This window comes from Lithobates pipiens, unplaced genomic scaffold (assembly GCF_037356315.1).
Source record: "Lithobates pipiens isolate NorthernLeopardFrog02 unplaced genomic scaffold, aLitPip1_a1.2 Scaffold_22, whole genome shotgun sequence".
In the NCBI taxonomy this organism is placed as follows: domain Eukaryota; kingdom Metazoa; phylum Chordata; class Amphibia; order Anura; family Ranidae; genus Lithobates; species Lithobates pipiens.
The window spans coordinates 344,060,360-344,081,097 of NW_027507784.1; the positions used below are offsets into that span (position 1 = coordinate 344,060,360).

The window sequence follows — 20,738 nt, forward strand, 5'->3', positions numbered from 1 at the left end:
CTGCCTCCTATTGTAGTATCCCTCTCTATGTGCGATTTATAAAAATAAATGCTGCAAATACCTAATTTCACTGCCGAGATTGCGATCACATGACTGCCCAGCTTTCTCCTTTCTTCCTCTGAGAGATGCAGCGGGCGGGGCCAAGATTCCCCTGCTAATGTCAGTCTGGAGAGGAGGAGGAGAGAGCTGGCTGGTCACGTGATAACAATCTCGCCTGTAAAATTAAATATATTTACACCATTTATATTTATAAATCATTCACAGAGGGGGACACTGCAATAGGAGGCAGTGCTGATGGTGTATACAGGTTAGTGTTATGAGAGCAGCAGAAGGGGGGAGAGGCGGCTCACACACAGAGAGAGGGGAGGGGGGGGGGGGGGTGGAGGACACAGGAGCATTACTACATCATTACAGCAGTTACAAAACTTTTCTGGCCCCTTTAAAATGACCCCCATCTAATTCCGAGACGCCTTACAACTTTTTTTTAGAAGATCTGCCACGTGCGCCAGATTGAGGTAGTTCTTATTTCCACCACTTTAAGAATCAGTCACTATGGTTGCAACAACTTCCAAAGAAGCACCGCTGATGAGCAAACTGGCGGTATTTAAGACCAACTCTGAGTTGGTGTACAGAGAGATGCTAGTGCTCAGTGTGGGTCATTTTGTGTTGGGGTACGGGGGTTCGTGGTCGTCAGGACAGCTAGCGGCTGCAGGCTTCCTAGCAACCGATGACGCATTCCCAGCCCCAATCAGCTGCCATCAAGGAGACATCCCAGTTCACAGCAGAATGAAAGCAAAGGGGTGAAGGATGCTTTATGACATCATTATCCACATATGTCAATGGCCATTTTTGGGTACTGACAGAATTCTCCCAGCCAGCAAGTGAATGAGGCCAAAGATTTGTCATTGGTTGCTATGTCGCTTTTAGCTACAAAACTGTCTTAGCAACCAATGAGGCTATGCTACTGGGGCTGAACGTGCACCAAATACAGGAGGGCATAGACATTTCAACATCAGTGCTGCCCCTCCGATAAATTTATTTACATGTCAGGTACATGAAATTGTTGCTGACATCAATTGTCATGTGGAGGTGCAAAAGAATTCTAAAGAGTCCTGTAGACAACATTTATGAATTCCCCAGTTTAGGTTGTAAAATTTTTCTGTCACTGTATCCAAAGCAGGAATTAATTCTGGCGAGGTACCTTTATAGCGCGTGCCCACCATCTGCATAATATTCGGACTGGACTCAAGTATGAGAAGCAGCGATCGTGTAGCAGCGTTCCCAATGACGGGATTGGACGATGCCGAGAGCTTGTAAATGAGTTCATCCAATATGGGGTGCAGCGCGTCTTCTGGGACCTGATTCGGGAGAACACTGCAAAACACAAGAATGGGGGTTCAGTCTGGATTTGGGGGGTTATGAATGGAGATTTTCTCAAAAATCCTTCTCTCTCCATTTTTCTTAGGCTCTCAGTGATGTAAGTGATAAAAGATCAGTTTCTGCAAACTTCACCCTGACATGAAGATGACCTGTGCTGAGACCGGGTACACCACGGTTTGGGTATTTTGTGGTTGACATGGACTTTCATTGTATTGTTCATTCATGCACAAGAGACTCTACCTTGCTTGCAATGTGTTTATGTCCTTCAGACTAAAGCACACACGCACACAGGCACACACACAGGCACACACACACACACACTTCACAGAAGTCCCCCCCTCCCCCCCATCTCAAGGTTTTAGTTTCACAACAGTCTTGGCGAGCCAGCCAGGAGTGGCCAAGTCTCCAAAAAGGTAGCTGTACTGGGATTTGGTTCATTTTAATGCATATGACTGACAGTTTGTAGTGCTAATAGGAATTGTGTATATAGGTTAAGTATTAGGGGGCTGCTGCACAAAAGGTTTTTTTTTTTTTTTATCTTAATGCAAAGAATAGGGGAAATTTTTGGGAAAGGAAAGGGGTTTTTTACACTTGGGACACTATAACCACGAATCGCCCCTGTATCTCCCAGTAAAGTGAAGGACTGTCTTGATACCTTAGGTTTGTAAAAAAATTTGATTTTTATTAAAGAGGAAGTAAACCCTGATGGGTTTACTTCCTCTTTTTTTCCCTGCAAAGGTAAAGCATAATGGACTACTATGCATCGCATAGTAGCTCATTATGTGTCACTTACCTGACACAGGAGCCAGCGAAGTCGCCGCTGATCCCTGTAGTCCGCCGCATCCATGTTGCTTGTGGCGTCTCGCAGCTCCGACGAATCACAGCGGCGCAACCGCGATGACGTCACTCCCGCGCATGCGCACGGGAGTCGCGCCTCGCAGCTCCGCCGCTGTCATACGGCGAAGCCGCGATGACGTCACTCCCGCGCATGCGCACGACAAATTTGGCAAATCCATTCTTGGATTTGCCGCATTTAGTGCACATGCGCGCCGCTGTCTACGGCGCATGCGCCGTAGACAGCGGTGCCCATTTTCGGGCAAATATCTCCTAAACCATATAGGTTTAGGAGATATTGCTTGGACCTACAGGTAAGCCTTAATCTAGGCTTACCTATAGGTCCAAGTTGTTTGGAAGGGTTTACTTCCTCTTTAAATACAATTTAAAAAGAAAAGAAAAACACATAAAAAAAAACATTCAAAATTTTGATTGATACACGGTATGGTCGTGGCATATACACTTAAGTTACGGCAGTTAGGCAGATCGCCTGTTAGACACCGTCAAACGAATGAAATAGACGACCGGGATGAGGTGAGATTATGGATGCTGGGAACTTTACCCCTTGGCTACCTGTATATATTTTTGTTTGTCCCCTCCTTATCTGGCAATGAATGATATGGTCCATGTCTTTTACCAGGATAACCCCCCTGTGGGTTCAAAAAGTATCCACCTCGCATCAAATGAACGAGAGGATCTTCCTCTGCATTCAACCATTTATATCTCGTCTCCACTCCTGTGGACCTTGTGTATTACCCTTTGTACTGCAGTACCTGAAAAACGTTGGATATATTGGTACGTGGATCTTTCGATTAGCTATTGGGGATATTAACGTCACTAATATATTCATATACCAGCAATAATGGACTACTGTCCAGTGATAAAATGGGTTATTCATCCATTTATCTATCCACCCCCCGGTACAACACCTTCTTTTTTCTTTTTATCTTTTCAGCTGGCTCTTATAACCTCCTGTGTCCGCCCCAAGGGTGGTCAAAAACCTGGCTGGTGGGGACCACCCTGGCTCTAAGGTCCTTTCGCGACTTGGTGTCTCCACAGTGGTGAGCTGCCCACTCTCCAACCCTCTTTTGTACAGTAATACACTATATGCTTTGTACTATATTAACATGGATATAATTAATTCTGACATGGTATGTTCAATTTTAGATAAAAACAAGGTCTCCTGAAGAAGCGACAATAAAGTCGCGAAACTAGTAGAGAATAAAGACCGAATCGGATGTTAAACACTGCCGTAACTTAAGTGTATATGCCACGACCATACCGTGTATCAATCAAAATTTTGAATGTTTTTTTTTTTATGTGTTTTTCTTTTCTTTTTAAATTGTATTTAATAAAAATCAATTTTTTTTTACAAACCTAAGGTATCAAGACAGTCCTTCACTTTACTGGGAGATACAGGGGCGATTCGTGGTTATAGTGTCCCACGTGTAAAAAACCCCTTTCCTTTCCCAAAAATTTCCCCTTTTCTACATCGATTGTATAAGGATGAGGATACCATATACTCTATTATACCCTATTTATAGTAATTGAGGCACAACAATATAATTATTAATGCAAAGAATGCATTAAGATAAAAAAACCTTATGCCTTTACAATCACTTTCATTTTATCTTTAGTGTCTCAACCAGAAATTTCCATAACAGTGGTAAACGGTGCATTAGGTTCTTTTTATGGGGAACATGTGGTGTTTTTGGCACACAGGTGATTAACCACTTCCCACCCGGCCAATGCACATATACGGCCGGGTGGGAGCCGTCTACTTCTGATAGGACGTTCAGGAACGTCCTTCAGAAGGAGCGAGATCGCGCGCGCGCAGCGGCGCAATCCCGATGTGCTTGTGTCACCCGGACACGGCGCATCTCAGATCGGCTGGAGGGCTCTGTGATTGGCCCTCCTGATCACATGACGGCCGTGTCCAATCACGGCCCGTCATGTGATGTAAACAAACAGCCGGTTGCTAGGCAATCGGCTCCTCCTCTCCTCACACAGAAGTCATCGCTGAGGAGAGGAGAGCAGAACGCTGCAGCCAGCTGGTGATCAGTGAGTATGAGCTGTTTTTTACAGCTTTTTACTCACTGATCACCAGTCTAGTGTAATACACAACACACCACACAGTATAAACACAGTCCCCACATATGTCCCCAAAACACACATGTCCCCAAAACATACATGTCCCCAAATAATAAAAACACATGTCCCAATTAATAAAAACATGTCCCCCACATATGTCCCACTAAAATCACATGTCCCAATGATTATCTGCACTCATATGTCCGTGATCACCTGCACACATATGTACATGATCATTTGCGTACATATGTCCGTGATCACACAAACCAATTATTATACACTTAACGGAATTTTTTTTACCCAAAAACATGTAGCAGATTACATTTTGGCTTAAATTTATGACAAAATTTGATTTTATTGGATTTCTTTTAAAATAGAAAAAATAAAATATTGTTTTTTTTCCAAATTTCCGCTTTTTTTGCGCTTATATCGCAAAAAATAAAAAACGGAGTCGTGAATAAATAACACCAAAATAAAGCTCTATTTGTGCGAACAAAATGATAAAAAATTTCATTTGGGTACAGTGTAGCATGACCGCGCAATTGTCACTGAAAGCGCTAGAGCGATGAAAGCTGAAAATTGGGCTGCGAAGGAAGGGGGCGAAAGTGCCCTGTATTGTAGCGGTTAAAGCCACTTATGTTACAGGGATAGGGGGATTAAAGCTGAACTCCACGACATTACTCAGTTTTGATCTTTTATCTCACTTTCCCTTATGTGCAATAAAAATGTGTAAAAGATTAAAAATGCCTTACTTTTGATTAATAAATACTTTTTTTGTGACGTCATAAGCTCTATAAGTATAGTTTATTGTGCCTGGGGGGGAAAAGGGGGGTACGGCCAGTCCTCCCATACCAGACCTGGGCCCCACTGGGTCAGCAGGGGGACATGGGCCCCACCAGCAACCGCAGTGCACACAGCAGCCAGTCAGATGGAAACGCTGAAATGCTTTTAGAACTGCTTGAATGACAAATGATGTCATGGTCTACGGTATGGCTGCATGTTGCTAAGCAGGAAAGGAATTGCTGAATGTACAGTGCTGCGGCTTGGAGGGCGCTGCGGTATGTTGGGAAGAGAGGAAGCCAGAAAGAGGGGAGGATTGGCACACTGGTGTTCCCAGCAAGACCTCTATCAGCATACCATTATAGGGATATATATATATATATATATATATATATATATATATATATATATATATATATATATATAGAAGAAAGAGAAAAAAAAAAGTATATACCGTATATATTCTTTTTTTTTTTTTCTCTCTTTCTTCTTTTGTTGATTTTCTGGGAAATTTATCTTGGTGGTAGTAGCATAGTAACATCTTTAGTGAGTCCATGCCCAGTCCAAACTGTGTTTTAGGGCTTGTAATGAAATTAAAGTCGTTTTTCATGCAGGGGTTTTCACCATCTAAACACTAACTGTGAAATTAATACTGAGCCCCCGCACTTCCTCTCCTTAGCAGGGCCACTGCTTAAGCCTCAGACCTTGTCTTTTGACTGGTCCCCCGCACCTTCTTACATAGTACCTGTGTTCCTGTGCCCCTCTCTCTCAGCTCACCCAGCGTCCCTGGCTCTCTCAGCTCTCCGGACTGTCTGTCTATATAGTCGTAGGCCACTTCTACACAGACCCACACCCTGACCACTCGATAAAGGATCTCGACTCGCTCAGCCCCCTCGACATACAACCTTCTAAATCCAGCAAGGATTTCGATTTCTTTCGAGCAGAGCACATCTGTTTCCTAATTGGAACCCTGAACTATGCCCAAGCCTGTCGTTATACAGGTCTCTGGCAAGACCTGGACATTGGGATGGAGTTCTTCCTTCTCAAAGCTCTTTGAAGTCTCCAAACTCCAGAACCCAATCCAGGAATACCAAAACCCAGAGAAAAGCTCAAAATCGTTATTCCAGAGCTCAGCACTCTGCATTTCTGTGAACCCTGGGTCACTTACTTTCATTCTAACAGTGGCAGGGCCTCGCATACTGCGACTCATTTTTAAAGCGGAGGTCCACCCTAAAGTGGACCTTCCGCTCATTGGAACCCTCCCCCCCCCCCCTCCGGCGCCACAATTGGCACATTTCAGGGGGGAGGGGGGTGCAGGTACCTGTACAGTACAGGTATCTGCACCCACTTCCGGCGTAGATTCTGCAGAAGCCACGCCCCTTTCCGCACAATCTACGCCCCTTCCCGAAGGTCCCCCGCTGCCTGCTGGGAAACACACGGATCCCAGAGACAGCAGGGACCATCCTTATTGCGCAGCGTGACTCGCGCATGCGCAGTAGGGAACCGGGAAATGAAGCCGAAAGGCTCCACTTCCTGATTCCCATACCCAAGATGGCCGCGGCAGCACCCGAGAGACGATGGAGAGATCGGCTTCAGGTGCCGACATCGCGGGCGCGCTGGGCGGGTAAGTGTCATTATTTTAAAAGTCAGCAGTTGCAGTATTTGTAGCTGCTGGCTTTTAAAAAAACAAAAACGGCGGACTCCCGCTTTAATCTCCTATAGAGGAGCACACATAATCTATCTATATATATGGCTACATTAGTACAATGAGGTAACAGCTACCTGTTTGCTCTCAGAATATTCTGTAGAACCGACATCACAGAGGTTCCCGTTTCCACGTCATCCGTCATCAGCAGCTGCAAGAAGTGTTCCTGTCTGAAGACTGAAATGACACGGGTCATAGTAAGTCCGGGTCATCCTTTGCTATCATGAGAGTCAGACAGAGGTACTTTATGCGGTTTACCATTTTGTGTCAGCTGCACGTGACCGCTAAACAGCCAGGATAGCGAATCCATCACCTGCCTGAAACACCGGAACAGTTCTGTCCTCTCTTCATCCTATAGATTGATGAATAAATGCACATTATAGACACAGAATAATAAAAGCCTCAGAGGTGCCATCAGTTCTTCCTATCAGATGGGATTTTTGTTCATCTTTTTATGCTTTTGTCTTTAAAAATCCCCAAAATTAAGCACTTTTTTTCCCTCCTTAAATGTTAGAAATCTAGACGTTAAAACACAAAAAAAAAAAAAAAACACACAAACAATATGAACATGAATAGCCCATTAAAAGGAAAAAAAAAAAAAACACCAACATAACAATATGGACAAAAAACAAACAAAAAAGAAAAAAAAGAAAAAGAAAAAAAAAAAGCACAGTTTTTGCTGTAATATTCGCCTGCAATACAAAGATTTCTTTCTCCGTACTTTTTTTATGCCATTGTGGTCATAGAACCATTGAACAATGGCCAGCGCTGCCGGGGAATGACAGTGCTAAACTCCAGAAGTGAAGCAATACAAAATCGCTTCTTGCTTCCTTCATTCACTGAGCTCTACTCTGCCACACCCATTGCCCGCCTTTGCGATTCACATGCAGTTCGGTGCGGTGAAATTTCAGCTCATCCATTTTGAATGGGATAAAATTGCACTGCAGCACACCAAAAGTAGTGCATGTGCTACTTTTTAAAATGCACTGCAACCGGATTGCCGAGTAGGTGCTGGCAAATGCACTGCGCGTTCCATGTGGGTATGGTATGAACCAGCCCTTAAAGCTGAACTCCAGGAATTCAGCCGCTTTCCGAAATGTGGCGGATTACTATGGATGAAGTCCATCAAGGCTCATCCCACCTCGTGGCCTTATCTCTTAGAAAGATTTACATTTCTACTGAGCACCAGGAGCATAGCTATTACTATACTCCAGCCGCTGCAGAACTGTATGCAGTCGCTCTGCCTGGCCCTCCCCTCCTCCTGCCCAATCACAGAGTGCTTTGTATTATGTGAACCCATTCAAAAAAATACAAAGCCTTCTGTGAATAGACAGGGGAGGGGAGGGGCGGGGAGAACTGCTGCTGTGCTACTGGAGTCCAGCTTTAAAATAGTGCAATATAAGCTTGTACAGAATTTCCTGCCATACAGTGACATTTCTTAAAAAAAACAAAAACAAAAAAATAAAAAAAAACAGAAATCACGCTGACAAATCAAATGATAGCAGCTGGCAAAAACAACAACACGATAAATTGTGTAGATTATATTATATTATATATATATATATATATATATATACACACACACACACACACACATTTACATTGTTACTTATTGTGACAAACAAAAGTCATAAAAACAACTATTGTGTCATAATAAATGAGAAGTGGAAAGAAAAATGCAGATAACAGTCCCAGTAAGTGATGATAAAAAGAATCTTTACTGTCCAGATACTTTCAACACCAAAAGTGTACCACAATATTAAAGGGTTAATAAACCTTCGTTTTTTTTTTTTTTTTTTTTATAAAAATAACAAACGTGTTATACTTGCCTGCTCTGTGCAAAAAAGTTTTTCAAAACAGCCCAGATCCTTTTCTTCTGGAGTACGCCACCGGCGCTGCTGGCTCCTCCTCTTCATCAGGTGCCCCCAGGAAAAGCCGCTTTCCATGGTGGCATCCGTGCGGGCATGCTCCTGCTGTATTGGCACAGACAGCAGGACTTGGCCCCGTCCCTGGCTTCACAGTATTTTATTGACAGTAGCGGGAGCCAACGGCTCCTGTTGCTACCAATCTGTCTAATGAGGTGAGAGACAGCAGCTGGAGCCGCTGCACTTGAGCACATCACTGGATCGGATTGGGCTTATGTTAGATGTTAATGCAATTCCTATGCATTAAGGTGAAAAGAATTCTGTCACTGACCGGCCCCCTCAGCCATCCCGTTTTACTTACCCGAGTCCTGTATTTCCCCGCCAGAGACGCACTCTTCCCCTCTGCCCGTTGTCTGGGCTCCTGATTGGATAGATTGATAGCAGCGCAGCCATTGGCTCCCGCTGCTGTCAAATTATTATTATTATACATGATTTATATATCGCCAACATGTTTACGCAGCGCTTTACAATGTAGAGGGGGGGACAGCACAATTACAGTACAGTTCAACACAGAAGGGACAGGATCCATTGATGCGGGAGCTGGGGTGGCAGGGCAGAGTCCAGCATTCTGTGTCTATGGATGCAAATGCTGAACTTAGGAGCGTGCCCGCAGGGTAACCCCCTGGGAGAGCGCTTCTCCTAGTGGGTTATATGATGTGGGGGAGGAGCTACCAGTGCTGTCGGGGGACCCAAGAAGTCAAGGATAGAGGCCACTCTGTGTAAAATGAACTGGAGGTAAGAGCCCATTCACACAGGGGCAACTCCTGATCCGACTTCAGGTCGCCCCTAGTCACCTCAGGTCGCCTCAGGTCGGACAACATTTAAAAAGCAATGTAAGTGAATGAGAGCCGTCTTAATGCACACTACTGAAGTCGCTCCGACTTCAGAAAAGGTTCCTGTACTACTTCTATCCGACTTGTAGGCGACCGGTACCCATTGATTTCAATGGAGATCGCCTCCAAGTCGGATCTCCGTTTATACGGAGGCGACTTTGACAGAATTATCAGCTCTCAAGGGGGAACTCCACGGCAAATTTCTGAAAAAAATTTGGCGTGGGTTCCCCCTCCGAGAGCATACCAGGCCCTTAGGTCTGGTATGGATTCCAAGGGGAACCCCCTACGCCGAAAAAACGGCGTGGGGGTCCCCCCCAGATCCACACCAGACCCTTATCCGAGCACGCTACCCGGCCGGCCAGGAAAGGGGGTGGGGACGAGCGGGCGCCCCCCCCCCTCCTGAGCCGTACCAGGCCGCGTGCCCTCAACATGGGGGGGGTGCCTTGGGGGAGGGGGGGCGTGCGGCCCCCCCACCCCAAAGCACCTTGTCCCCATGTCGATGAGGACAAGGGCCTCTTCCCGACAACCCTGGCCGTTGGTTGTCGGGGTCTGCGGGCGGGGGGCTTATCGGAATCCGGGAGCCCCCTTTAATAAGGGGGCCCCCGGATACCGGCCCCCCACCCTATGTGAATGAGTATGGGGTACAATGTACCCCTACCCATTCACCTGTGGAAAAAAAGTACAAAAAAAAAACACAACACAGGGAAAAAATATTTTATTGCACAGCTCCGGGGGTCTTCCGTCTTCGGGGGTCTTCTCGCCGGACTCCTCCGCTATCTTCTTGTAGCTCTTTTACTAGCGGAGGAGTCCGGCTTTCTTCCTCCCCGCCGCCGGCCTCTTCTCCCGACTTCGGGGGTCTTGTCCCCCCTCTTCGGTTCTTCTGCCGGGCCACCGCGCCTTCTTATAGCTCTTTTACAGGCGGTGGCCCGGTCTTCTGTCGTCGCCGCCGCCTTCCGTTCTTCTTCTTCTTCTTCTCCAGGAGATGTTGACACGACGCTCTCTCCGGCCGGAATGCCAGAGCCGCCCTGCGCTGCTACTTATATAGGGACAATGGGGCGGTGTCACATGGGTTGATGTCACATGGGTTGGTCACATGGGTTGATGTCACATGGTGACCCCGCCCCCTTACCATGTGACATCAACCCATGTGACCAACCCATGTGACATCAACCCATGTGACACCGCCCCATTGTCCCTATATAAGTAGCAGCGCAGGGCGGCTCTGGCATTCCGGCCGGAGAGAGCGTCGTGTCAACATCTCCTGGAGAAGAAGAAGAAGAACGGAAGGCAGCGGCGACAGAAGACCGGGCCACCGCCTGTAAAAGAGCTATAAGAAGGCGCGGTGGCCCGGCAGAAGAACCGAAGAGGGGGGACAAGACCCCCGAAGTCGGGAGAAGAGGCCGGCGGCGGGGAGGAAGAAAGCCGGACTCCTCCGCTAGTAAAAGAGCTACAAGAAGATAGCGGAGGAGTCCGGCGAGAAGACCCCCGAAGACGGAAGACCCCCGGAGCTGTGCAATAAAATATTTTTTCCCTGTGTTGTGTTTTTTTTTTGTACTTTTTTTCCACAGGTGAATGGGTAGGGGTACATTGTACCCCATACTCATTCACATAGGGTGGGGGCCGGTATCCGGGGGCCCCCTTATTAAAGGGGGCTCCCGGATTCCGATAAGCCCCCCGCCCGCAGACCCCGACAACCAACGGCCAGGGTTGTCGGGAAGAGGCCCTTGTCCTCATCGACATGGGGACAAGGTGCTTTGGGGTGGGGGGGCCGCACGCCCCCCCTCCCCCAAGGCACCCCCCCATGTTGAGGGCACGCGGCCTGGTACGGCTCAGGAGGGGGGGGGCGCCCGCTCGTCCCCACCCCCTTTCCTGGCCGGCCGGGTAGCGTGCTCGGATAAGGGTCTGGTGTGGATCTGGGGGGGACCCCCACGCCGTTTTTTCGGCGTAGGGGGTTCCCCTTGGAATCCATACCAGACCTAAGGGCCTGGTATGCTCTCGGAGGGGGAACCCACGCCAAATTTTTTTCAGAAATTTGCGGTGGAGTTCCCCCTTGAGCTCATTCTCTGCTTGGCCTCGGCAAAAGTCGCCTGGCCTGGGGCGACTTGTAAGTCGTCCCAAGTCGGGCTTGAAGTCATCACAAGTCGTTTTGAAGTCGTCCCAAGTCGCACTGTGATCTTAACTCAAGTCGTGTCCAAGTTGCCTGACTCAAGTCGCCTACAAGTCGTGTTGCCCCTGTGTGAATGGGCTCTAAGTATGACATGTTTGTTATTTAAAAAAAACAAAAAAAAAACAAAAAAAAAAAACAAAGCCTAAGGCTCGGTTCACACAGTGGCGGCACGACTTGCAGCGCGACTCACAGACACGACCTGCAAACGACTTCAGCGGCGACTTGCAAAACGACTTCTGTATAGAAGTCAATGCAAGTCGCCTGAAGTCGCCCCAAAAGTAGTACAGGAACCTTTTTTCTAAGTCCGAGCGACTTGAGTCGCTCCTATTAGAATGGTTCCATAGTACAGAATGGAGCACGACTTGTCAGACGGCTAAGTCACCTGGACAAGTCGCCCCTGTGTGAACCGAGCCATATGCCGTCAGCACACGACCGGATTTTCTGGCAGACTAGGTCCGAGGGTCTTTCGGTGGAGTTCTGATGGACTTTCCAAACTAACGCAAGTCTGTTTGTTTTGAACGCAATGACGTAAACGGGAACAAACAAGGAAGTTCAATAGCCAGTAGCCAATGGCTTCCCTTGTGTCATATTTGGTCCATCGGACCAGCACACAGATGAATGGTTTTCCCCGATTTTAGTCCGTCGGACAGATTTGAAACATGTTGTATTTCTAGGTCCGTCAGATTTTTTTTGAAAAACGATAGCCCACGCACGATTGGATTGTCCAACGGACTAATCCCTTCGGACCTAGTCTGCCGGAAAGTCCGGTCGTATGTACGCGGCATTACAATCACTTTAATGCATAGAATGCATTAGGGTGAAAAACCTTGAGGCTTTACAACCACTTTCAGTTTAGAGGACTGTTATAGGAACAAATGGACCCTTTATGTAAAAAGAGTCACATAAGGCTGTAGGTTAATACATCGTCTGTAGAGGACCTGATATCACCTCCAAATCTCCATATAAGATCACCTCGGTATCACATCCAGTGATATTAGGTAGTCCGACCTTGACATAAGACAATCAGGAAGGCTTACATCAGGGGTCAAGTCCTGGGAAAAAAAGTACGGGAACTTACCCAAGATCCTCCACCCCCCACCTCCAAAAATACAAAATGTGTGTATATCGCCTTTACATCAGAGTCTGCAGAGTTCCCCCTTGCAGTGTAAAGGGGAATGCCGGAAACTCTGCCCCCTTCACTCTGCCCCCTAGTGTTCTCTGCATCCTTCACTTCCCCCCCCCCGTAATGTCCTCTGTTCCCTTCACCCCCCCCCCAGTAACATCCTCTGCCTCCCTTCACTCCCCCTCCCAGTTATGTCCTTTGCCCCTTCACCCCCCCAGTAATGTCCTCTGCCCCCCTTCAACTCCCCCCCCATTAATGTCCTCTGCCCCTTTACCCCCCAGTAATTTCCAGTTCCTGGGAGAGTGGGGGCTGGTGAAATCTCAACTGACCCGTCAGCGAGGTGATGAGCTGACAGCGGTGTGGTGCTGTTCCTTCATTGACCATGAGGTGGCAGCGGTGGCCCCGGAGGCTAGGTGGTATCGGTAGTAGTGGAGATGTGTGCAGCAGCGGGATAAAGGAGGAGGAATTGGGAAGGAGAGTGGAATGGGGCACACTTGTGACATCACACACCAGGCATGCCGATTCTACGAGGTTTGCCATTACACCGGGACACTCACAGCCGTTGTTTGGGACTCGGGAGTTGTAGTTTCCTTCTGCGCTGCTCACTTCTCTTCAGTCTCCACCCACTGCCACCGGGAACTTGAGCGCGGTCCGGACTACAACTCCCGGAATGCAGCGCAGCAGACTGCTCTCCCAGCTCAGCCCGCCCCTGTTCAAAGGCCAGTCCTGCTAAAGGGAACTGCGTTCCTGCTATGGAGAAAGTACAGGAACTCCGTTCCCATGCGTTCCCGCTGGACTTGAGCCCTGGCTTACATTTTGTAAAACCGTATGTATCCGATTATAAAAAATACAATAACTAACCCACTCACAATGATTAAAACCAACAAGCTTAATAGTAAAAATACCAATCCCGGAAAATTCGATCTGGCCACTTCCTGGTTAAAGTGGTTGTAAACCCTTACAAACCACTTTGACCTACAGGTAAGCCTAGATTAAGGCTTACCTGTAGGTCCAAGAAATATCTCCCAAACCTATACGGTTTAGGAGATATTTGCCCGAAGACGGGCACCGCTGTCTGTGGCCGAGCTGCGAGACCCCACCGAGAAGATGGATGCGCCGGACTACAGGGGACACAGCGGTGACTTCGCTGGCTCCTGTGTCAGGTAAGTGACACATAATGGGCTACTATGCGATGCAATGCGATGCGATGCATAGTAGTCCATTATGCTTTGCCTTTGCAGGGAATGAAAGAGGAAGTAAACTCATCAGGGTTTACTTCCTCTTTAAAGCATGCGTGGTGACATCATGAGCGTAAGCTTTACAGCACAATATTTGTTTTTAGGACTTTTGTTTGTCACAATAAGCGCGCCAATGTAAATTTATACAGATAACTGTATCAACAATTTTTAACAGTTATATTCTGCCTTAAAAAATACAAACAGAATAAGAACCTTGACGGAGCGGACGTATCTCGCCTGAATGCGCCTTCCCAGCACCAGCATGTTCAGGACAGCAGAGGGCAGGATCTGCGAGTGAAATTCTTCCGGGTCATTCTTAGGATTCAGTCCTACACAGCAGGAACTGGACAAAGACACACCAATTAGCACCCTTTCTGATACGTCGGGGTAACATGGAAAAATGGGAGTCACATCCCGTGAATGAAGAGTGTAAAATTACAAAATATAATGTGAAACTCAAACAAATAAATGATGGTAACAACAATCTGAATTATGACAGGACTCCAATCTCCAATGGGGCTTCTACACCACAAATCTGCACATATATTTTCCTGGAGAAAGCCTCCTGAACAGTGAACGTGAACTGAATCATTTCATTCCAATATTCTTTACTGACGCGCGGCACTCTACCTTAGAATATCGGCTAGACTGGCAGCCGTCGTCCAGCCTCCTTCCACCCGACTGTAGTCCTGTTTCAGAACCAGCACACAATACTGGATGAGGCCGTAGTTATACAGGTCCTCTTTAATTCTCTGCAGTTCTTTGCTTCCAGCAGCGGCACCTTTTAAGATCTCTGCAGACACAATGATTATTTGTTAAAAAGGAAAACCACAGACTAAACCCGATTTTCCAATACCCCTATCTAATATCTAATCCCCTGTACACACGGTCGGAGATTACGACGGAATGTATCCTATCGGACTGTTTTGTTGGATATTCCGACTGTGTGTGGTCTCCATCGGACTGCTTTCGTCGGAGTATCCGACGGACCAAGTTTTCCAACTTGTCCGTAAAATTTTCCGACAAAATGCTCCTATCGGACATACTCCGATCATGTGTAGCCTACTCCGACGGACAAAGTGCCACGCATGCTCAGATCAAATTCCTAGACCAAAGCTATTGGCTACTAGCCTGAACGTAGTCCCGTCGTAACGAAATAACGTCATCACGTTATGTACAATCGGATTTTCCGACAACTTTGTCCGACCGTGTGTACGCAACAGTTTCGGACAAAATCCAACGGATTTGGTTGTCAGAATGTCCGACCGTGTGTACAAGGGCTTAAAAACGTCTCTACTGTTAGATAACATCACTTTGCAAAAGCTTCTCTTAAGGTGTTGCCACCATTTTGACACTCCCCCTCCCCCACATCCATCCAGTTAAAATGGTACGCAGCTAGACCGGTCCCACAGCTTTTGCACCCCACATGCTCTAGAGGTCTAGGGTCCTCAACATCAAAACCAGAACAGGGTCCATAGACCTGTTCTGGACGTGAGCGACAACAGACCACCGCCAAGATTAGGGAGAAGCACCGCCCACCAGGGGAGCAGAGGATCGGGAAAGTAAAACAGTTTCTTCTCATCTCTAGACAAAACGAGCCATTAACCCTTCGCACTACGGGCTCAGCTCCACTGCAAAGGATAGTTTTTTAATCTGGAGTTGGGCTCTAAATCTGGGGGGGTAGAGGAATAAGCTGTAATATTTACCTTATTCCTTGCTTTGGCGCCATTCTCTTCTATGCTTTAGGTTGCTGTCCTCACGTATAATGCAGGTCTATTGGTCCTGCATTGCATATTATGATATTGGAGTGTGACTGCCGGCCAGAGTGTCTCAGAGAAGAAGCTTCTAGGAAACTTGTCACCCAGCATGGTGGAAGCCTGCTGGAGCAAAGAATGGGGCGAGCATACAACCTATTCTGCTACCCCCCTGTACTGGGCCCTCCTGACAAAAAAATATGTCCAAAGAAACCTGTTTCACACCAAACCCTGACCCTCCTTAACTGGGCCCTCCTTACCCACCCTTATACTTAGTCCTCCTGACCCCTCTGTACTGGGGCCTCCTTATTACCACCCCTATACTTAGTCCTCCTGACCCCTCTGTACTGGGGCCTCCTCTAACCCCCCCTCCCGTACTGAGTCCTCCTGTCCCCCCTCCTCCCCCCAAATAAAATTGTCTATGTGTCCCATTCAGATTGCAATGCAGCATAGCACAATGCATTTCACATAAAGTTTGTTTAAAACCTTACATAAAAAAGGGGGGGGGGCGCGTTGGGGTGAGCTGAATCGTCCACCACACTGCCCCCTGGTCAGCCGGCAATGCAGAGTGGCCGAAGCGCTGAATTGCTCTCTGAGATTTGGCTGCGGGCCAGTGTGAATTGGCCCTTAGTCCTGACCCCCCTCCCTGTACTGAATCATTCTGACCTTCTGACCCCCCTGTACTGGGCCCACTTGTTCCCCCATGTACTGAGCCCTCCTGACCCCCCTCCCCGTACCGAGCCCTCCTGATCCCCCCATACTGAGCCCTCCTGACTAGAGGTCGACCGATATATCGGCCGATATTTGCCGTTTTTTTAATAATCGGCATCGGCCGATTGTGCTGATAAAAAGCCGATTTAGAACTACAGTGGGACTTTGAAATGACTTCTGTAATAGAAGTCAGTGTAAGTTGCCTGAGTCGTCATAGAAACGTCTTCCTCCTCTCTGGGCTGCCAAGAAAAGAACAGAAAGATACAATGTTTACACTTCTAAATGAATGAAATCATCTCAGTGTGTAGAAGTTCTCAGTTTAACCATTTAAAGACTAAATCTTTTCTGACACTTGTTGCTTACAAGTAAAAATCCTGTATTTTCTGCCAGAAAATCACTTAGACCCCCCAAAAATTATATATATTTTTTTAGCAGAGATCCTAGGGAATAAAATAGCGGTTGTTGCAATATTTTATGTCACACGGCATTTGCACAGAGGTCTTTCAAATGCATTTTTTGGGGAAAAAAATACACTATTTAAAAAATAAAAATAAAATAAAAACAGTAAAGTTAGCCCATTTTTTTTTTCGTCCAAAAGTTTTGACTACCTGTTTTTATTTAATATATAGTTTTTTTTTTTTTTTTTTTTTTTTTTTTTTATCTAAATCATACATACAAGTAAACTGATTGGAGGTTTGTTTTGTTTAATAAATGTTTAAATGTAAGAAATTTTCTGTATCACTTATGAAGGCGGCTTTCACACTGGAGCGTTGATGGTAAAACGCAAGTTTTAGCGGCTCTTTACCATCATTTTAGCGGTGCTATTTGGCTGCTAGTGGGGCACATATAACCCAGCTAGCGGCCAAGGAAGAGGTTAAATTCGCCCATGAAGCACCGCTGCCAAATCGCATTGCATGCGCTTCGGCAGTGGTGCCCATTCATATCAATGGGCAGGAGTGGTGGAGGAGCGGTATACACCACTCCAAACGTGCTGCTTGCAGGACTTTTTTTTTAAGATCCTGCCAGCGAATCGCCTCAATGTGAAAGTACTCTATCTTTCACACAGACTGCAGGGGAGCCATTTTGCAGGCACTTTACAGGCGCTATTTTTAACCCAAAAGCGCCTGAAAAACGCCCCAGTGGGAAAGGTGTGTTAGATCAAGGGGGATTAAAAAAAAAAAAAATTATAATAAAAAAAGGAAAAAAATAAATAAATAAAATAAAATCGGCCTAACATATCGGCCCAAAAAAAAATCGGCATCATATATCGGCTATCGGCCGCCATGATTTCTAAATATCGGCATCGGCCAGAGAAAAACCCATATCGGTCGACCTCTACTCCTGACCCCCTTCCACGTACCAAGTCCTCCTGACCCACCCCCGAGCCCTCCTGACCCCCCCTGTACTGAGCCCTCCTGACCCCCCCCAACCATACTAAGCCCTCCTGACCCACCTCCTCCCCTGTACTGAGCCCTCCTGACCCACCTCCTCCCCTGTACTGAGCCCTCCTGACCCACCTCCTCCCCTGTACTGAGCCCTCCTGACCCACCTCCTCCCCTGTACTGAGCCCTCCTGACCCACCTCCTCTCCTGTACTGAGCCCTCCATACCCTTCTGTACTGGGCCCATGTTGTTAGGGTAGAGCGCCACCCCCTGAAGGTTGCCTACCCCTGGTTTATACTTTCTTTCCTCTGTAAGCTGGTACTGCTGGCAAATTACTTGGGGGGGGCCACATTTAGTTCAGCTTTACAAGGAACGTGTGATGGTAGGGATATGGAAACTGCAATTGCAGACTTATTTTTGAAGATTCAAGTTCCAGAGGCAGTCGTCCCCGTAGCTGGTGGAGGAAGTAGTTTGCACTTTCAATACAATAGAAGTCGGCAATTACAATTTCTGTCCCGACTGTCCTCCCCCAGTCACCAGCAGTAGAGAAAATATAAACCGATGAAGCCTTACCCTTCAGTTTCAGGAGTAGGACCGGCACTGAACTGCTGCTGCTCTCGGTCAGTTTGGACGCCAGTTCCAGCACCCGGGAATCCACCGTCACTGCCGCCGCCGTCGCGCTCATTTCTCTTCTGTGTGATAAAAACAAAAAGCAGGAATAAGATTCTCTCCCGATATACAGTCTGTTCTGAGTCTCTACACACAGTGATGACTAAACCGAGCCACGTGCACCGCCACGCCGACCAATCAGATCCTTTCCAGGACAGAACAATGATATCTGGACTCTGACGTAATGCCGGGGGAATCGTAATCATATTCCTTCCAGAAAAACGAGAAGCCCCACGGAGGAGATTTATCACCGTTCCTCCACACTCCGCAAAAAGATAATGAGACCAATTTACTATTAGATCTCAGGCGGGTTCATCCGCTCACTCCTCCATTGCTCTGTATTGTCGAGTGTCTATTAACCCCTTCACTGCCAGGGCCTTTTTTTTTTGCAAAAAATAAATAAATTATATATATATATATATATATTTTGACACGTTTGCAAAAAAATAAATAATTTAGGCTTGAATGATTACACCCCCACCCCCCCCCCCCCCGCCCCATACATACATAAAATAAAAACGCAATGATTTACAAATCTCAAACCTGGATTTTATTCACAATAGAAAAACACATCAAATATTTGAAATTGAGAAAATGGACCATTTTAACCACTTTAGCCTCTGAAGATTTACCCCCCCCCCTCCTGACCAGGCCATTTTTTGCGATACGACACTGCGTTACTTTAACTGACAATTGCGCGCTTATGCGATGCTGTACCCAAATAAAATTGATGTCCTTTTTTTTTTCTTTTTAAACCACAAAATAGAGCTTTCTTTTCGTGGCATTTGGTCACCTCTGCAGTTTTTATTTGTTTGCGCTATCAACAAAAAAAAAGACTGACAATTTAAAAAATAAAAAAAAATAAATAAAAAAAAAAAAAGACAAAAAAAATAATACCTATAATTTTTTACTTTCTGCTATAAAACATCCAATAAAAAAAAAAAAAAAGTGAAAAATCTAATTTCGTCATCAGTTTAGGCCAATATGTATTCTGCTACATATTTTGGGTAAACAAAATCCCAATAATTGTATATTATATTATATTGGATACTTTTATGGCATTCATTTTTATTTTTAATAGGAATGGTGGTGATCGTCGAAATTTTTTGCGGGACTGCGACATTGTGGCAGACGAATTGGACACTAACTGACACTTTGTTTTTTTTTTTGTTTTTTTTTTTTTAGGGACCAGTGACATTACTACAGTGATCGGTGCTAAAAAATATAAACAGACACTGTACTAATGACACTGGCAGGGAAGGGGTTAACATCAGGGACGATCAAAGCGTTAAGTGTGCTCCTAAGGGCAGTGATGGCGAACCTTGGCACCCCTGATGTTTTGGAACTACATTTCCCATGATGCTCAAGCACTCTGCAGTGCAGTTGAGCATCATGGGAAATGTAGTTCCAAAACATCTGGAGTGCCAAGGTTCACCATCACTGCCCTAGGGAGTGCTTGCTAACTGTGTGGGAGATGCTGTGACAGGAGGAAGACAGAGATCTGTGGTCCTGCTTAGCAGGAACACAAGATTACCACCTTCCTCCCCCACAGAACAGTGGTCTGCCTTGTTTACATAGGCAAACTACCGTTCTGCATCTCCTGTGAACGATCGGCGGGTCCCAGCGACCATCGCGGCTGCCGGAAACCCAATGATTGGCTCCCACCAGTTCGCACCCCAGACCCGGAAGAAGCGGCAACATACAGGTACGTTGTTTTGCACAGCCGGGCCGCCCTGCCCCAGTAAGGGCCGGTTTCACACCACAAAAAACGCACTCCAGATCCGTTCCGGATGCATTTCTGCATGTGCGTTTTTTGATGATTTATTTTCCAGTTTTTTTTTTCCTCTCACTATACTAGCTTCCAGTGTGTTTTAATGCATTTTACAGCATTCTAGTACAGGAAAAATGCAGCATGTTCTACTTTTTTTTTCCTGGAACTGAAAAGCCCTGGAACTGACCGCACTGGTGTGAACTATGCTATTTGAAACCATATAACCTTCTTTCCATGCATTTTTGATGCAGAACAAAAACGCACTGGACTGCATGTGGTGTGAACTGCCCTTAAATGAGGGGTGGGCAGTCCGGAAGCAGAAGCAGAATCAGGTCATTTGGAAATTGATGGCAGCAACACGTCTCAAAAAAGTTG

At 46.5% G+C, this 20,738-nt stretch overlaps 1 protein-coding gene across 1 annotated transcript in view; it reads right to left on the bottom strand.

Annotated features, from left to right (window-relative positions):
* Positions 1-20,738, bottom strand: part of IQCB1 (IQ motif containing B1) — a 59,049-nt gene that overhangs the window by 27,860 nt on the left and 10,451 nt on the right. The window contains exons 2-7 of the mRNA XM_077449716.1: positions 18,497-18,615; positions 14,707-14,869; positions 14,290-14,419; positions 7,049-7,142; positions 6,868-6,967; positions 1,202-1,374 (exon numbers count right to left, since the gene is read on the bottom strand). Coding sequence (XP_077305842.1) covers positions 1,202-1,374; positions 6,868-6,967; positions 7,049-7,142; positions 14,290-14,419; positions 14,707-14,869; positions 18,497-18,608 — 772 coding nt within the window. The 5' untranslated portion in view covers positions 18,609-18,615. The remainder of the gene's footprint in view (positions 1-1,201; positions 1,375-6,867; positions 6,968-7,048; positions 7,143-14,289; positions 14,420-14,706; positions 14,870-18,496; positions 18,616-20,738) is intronic.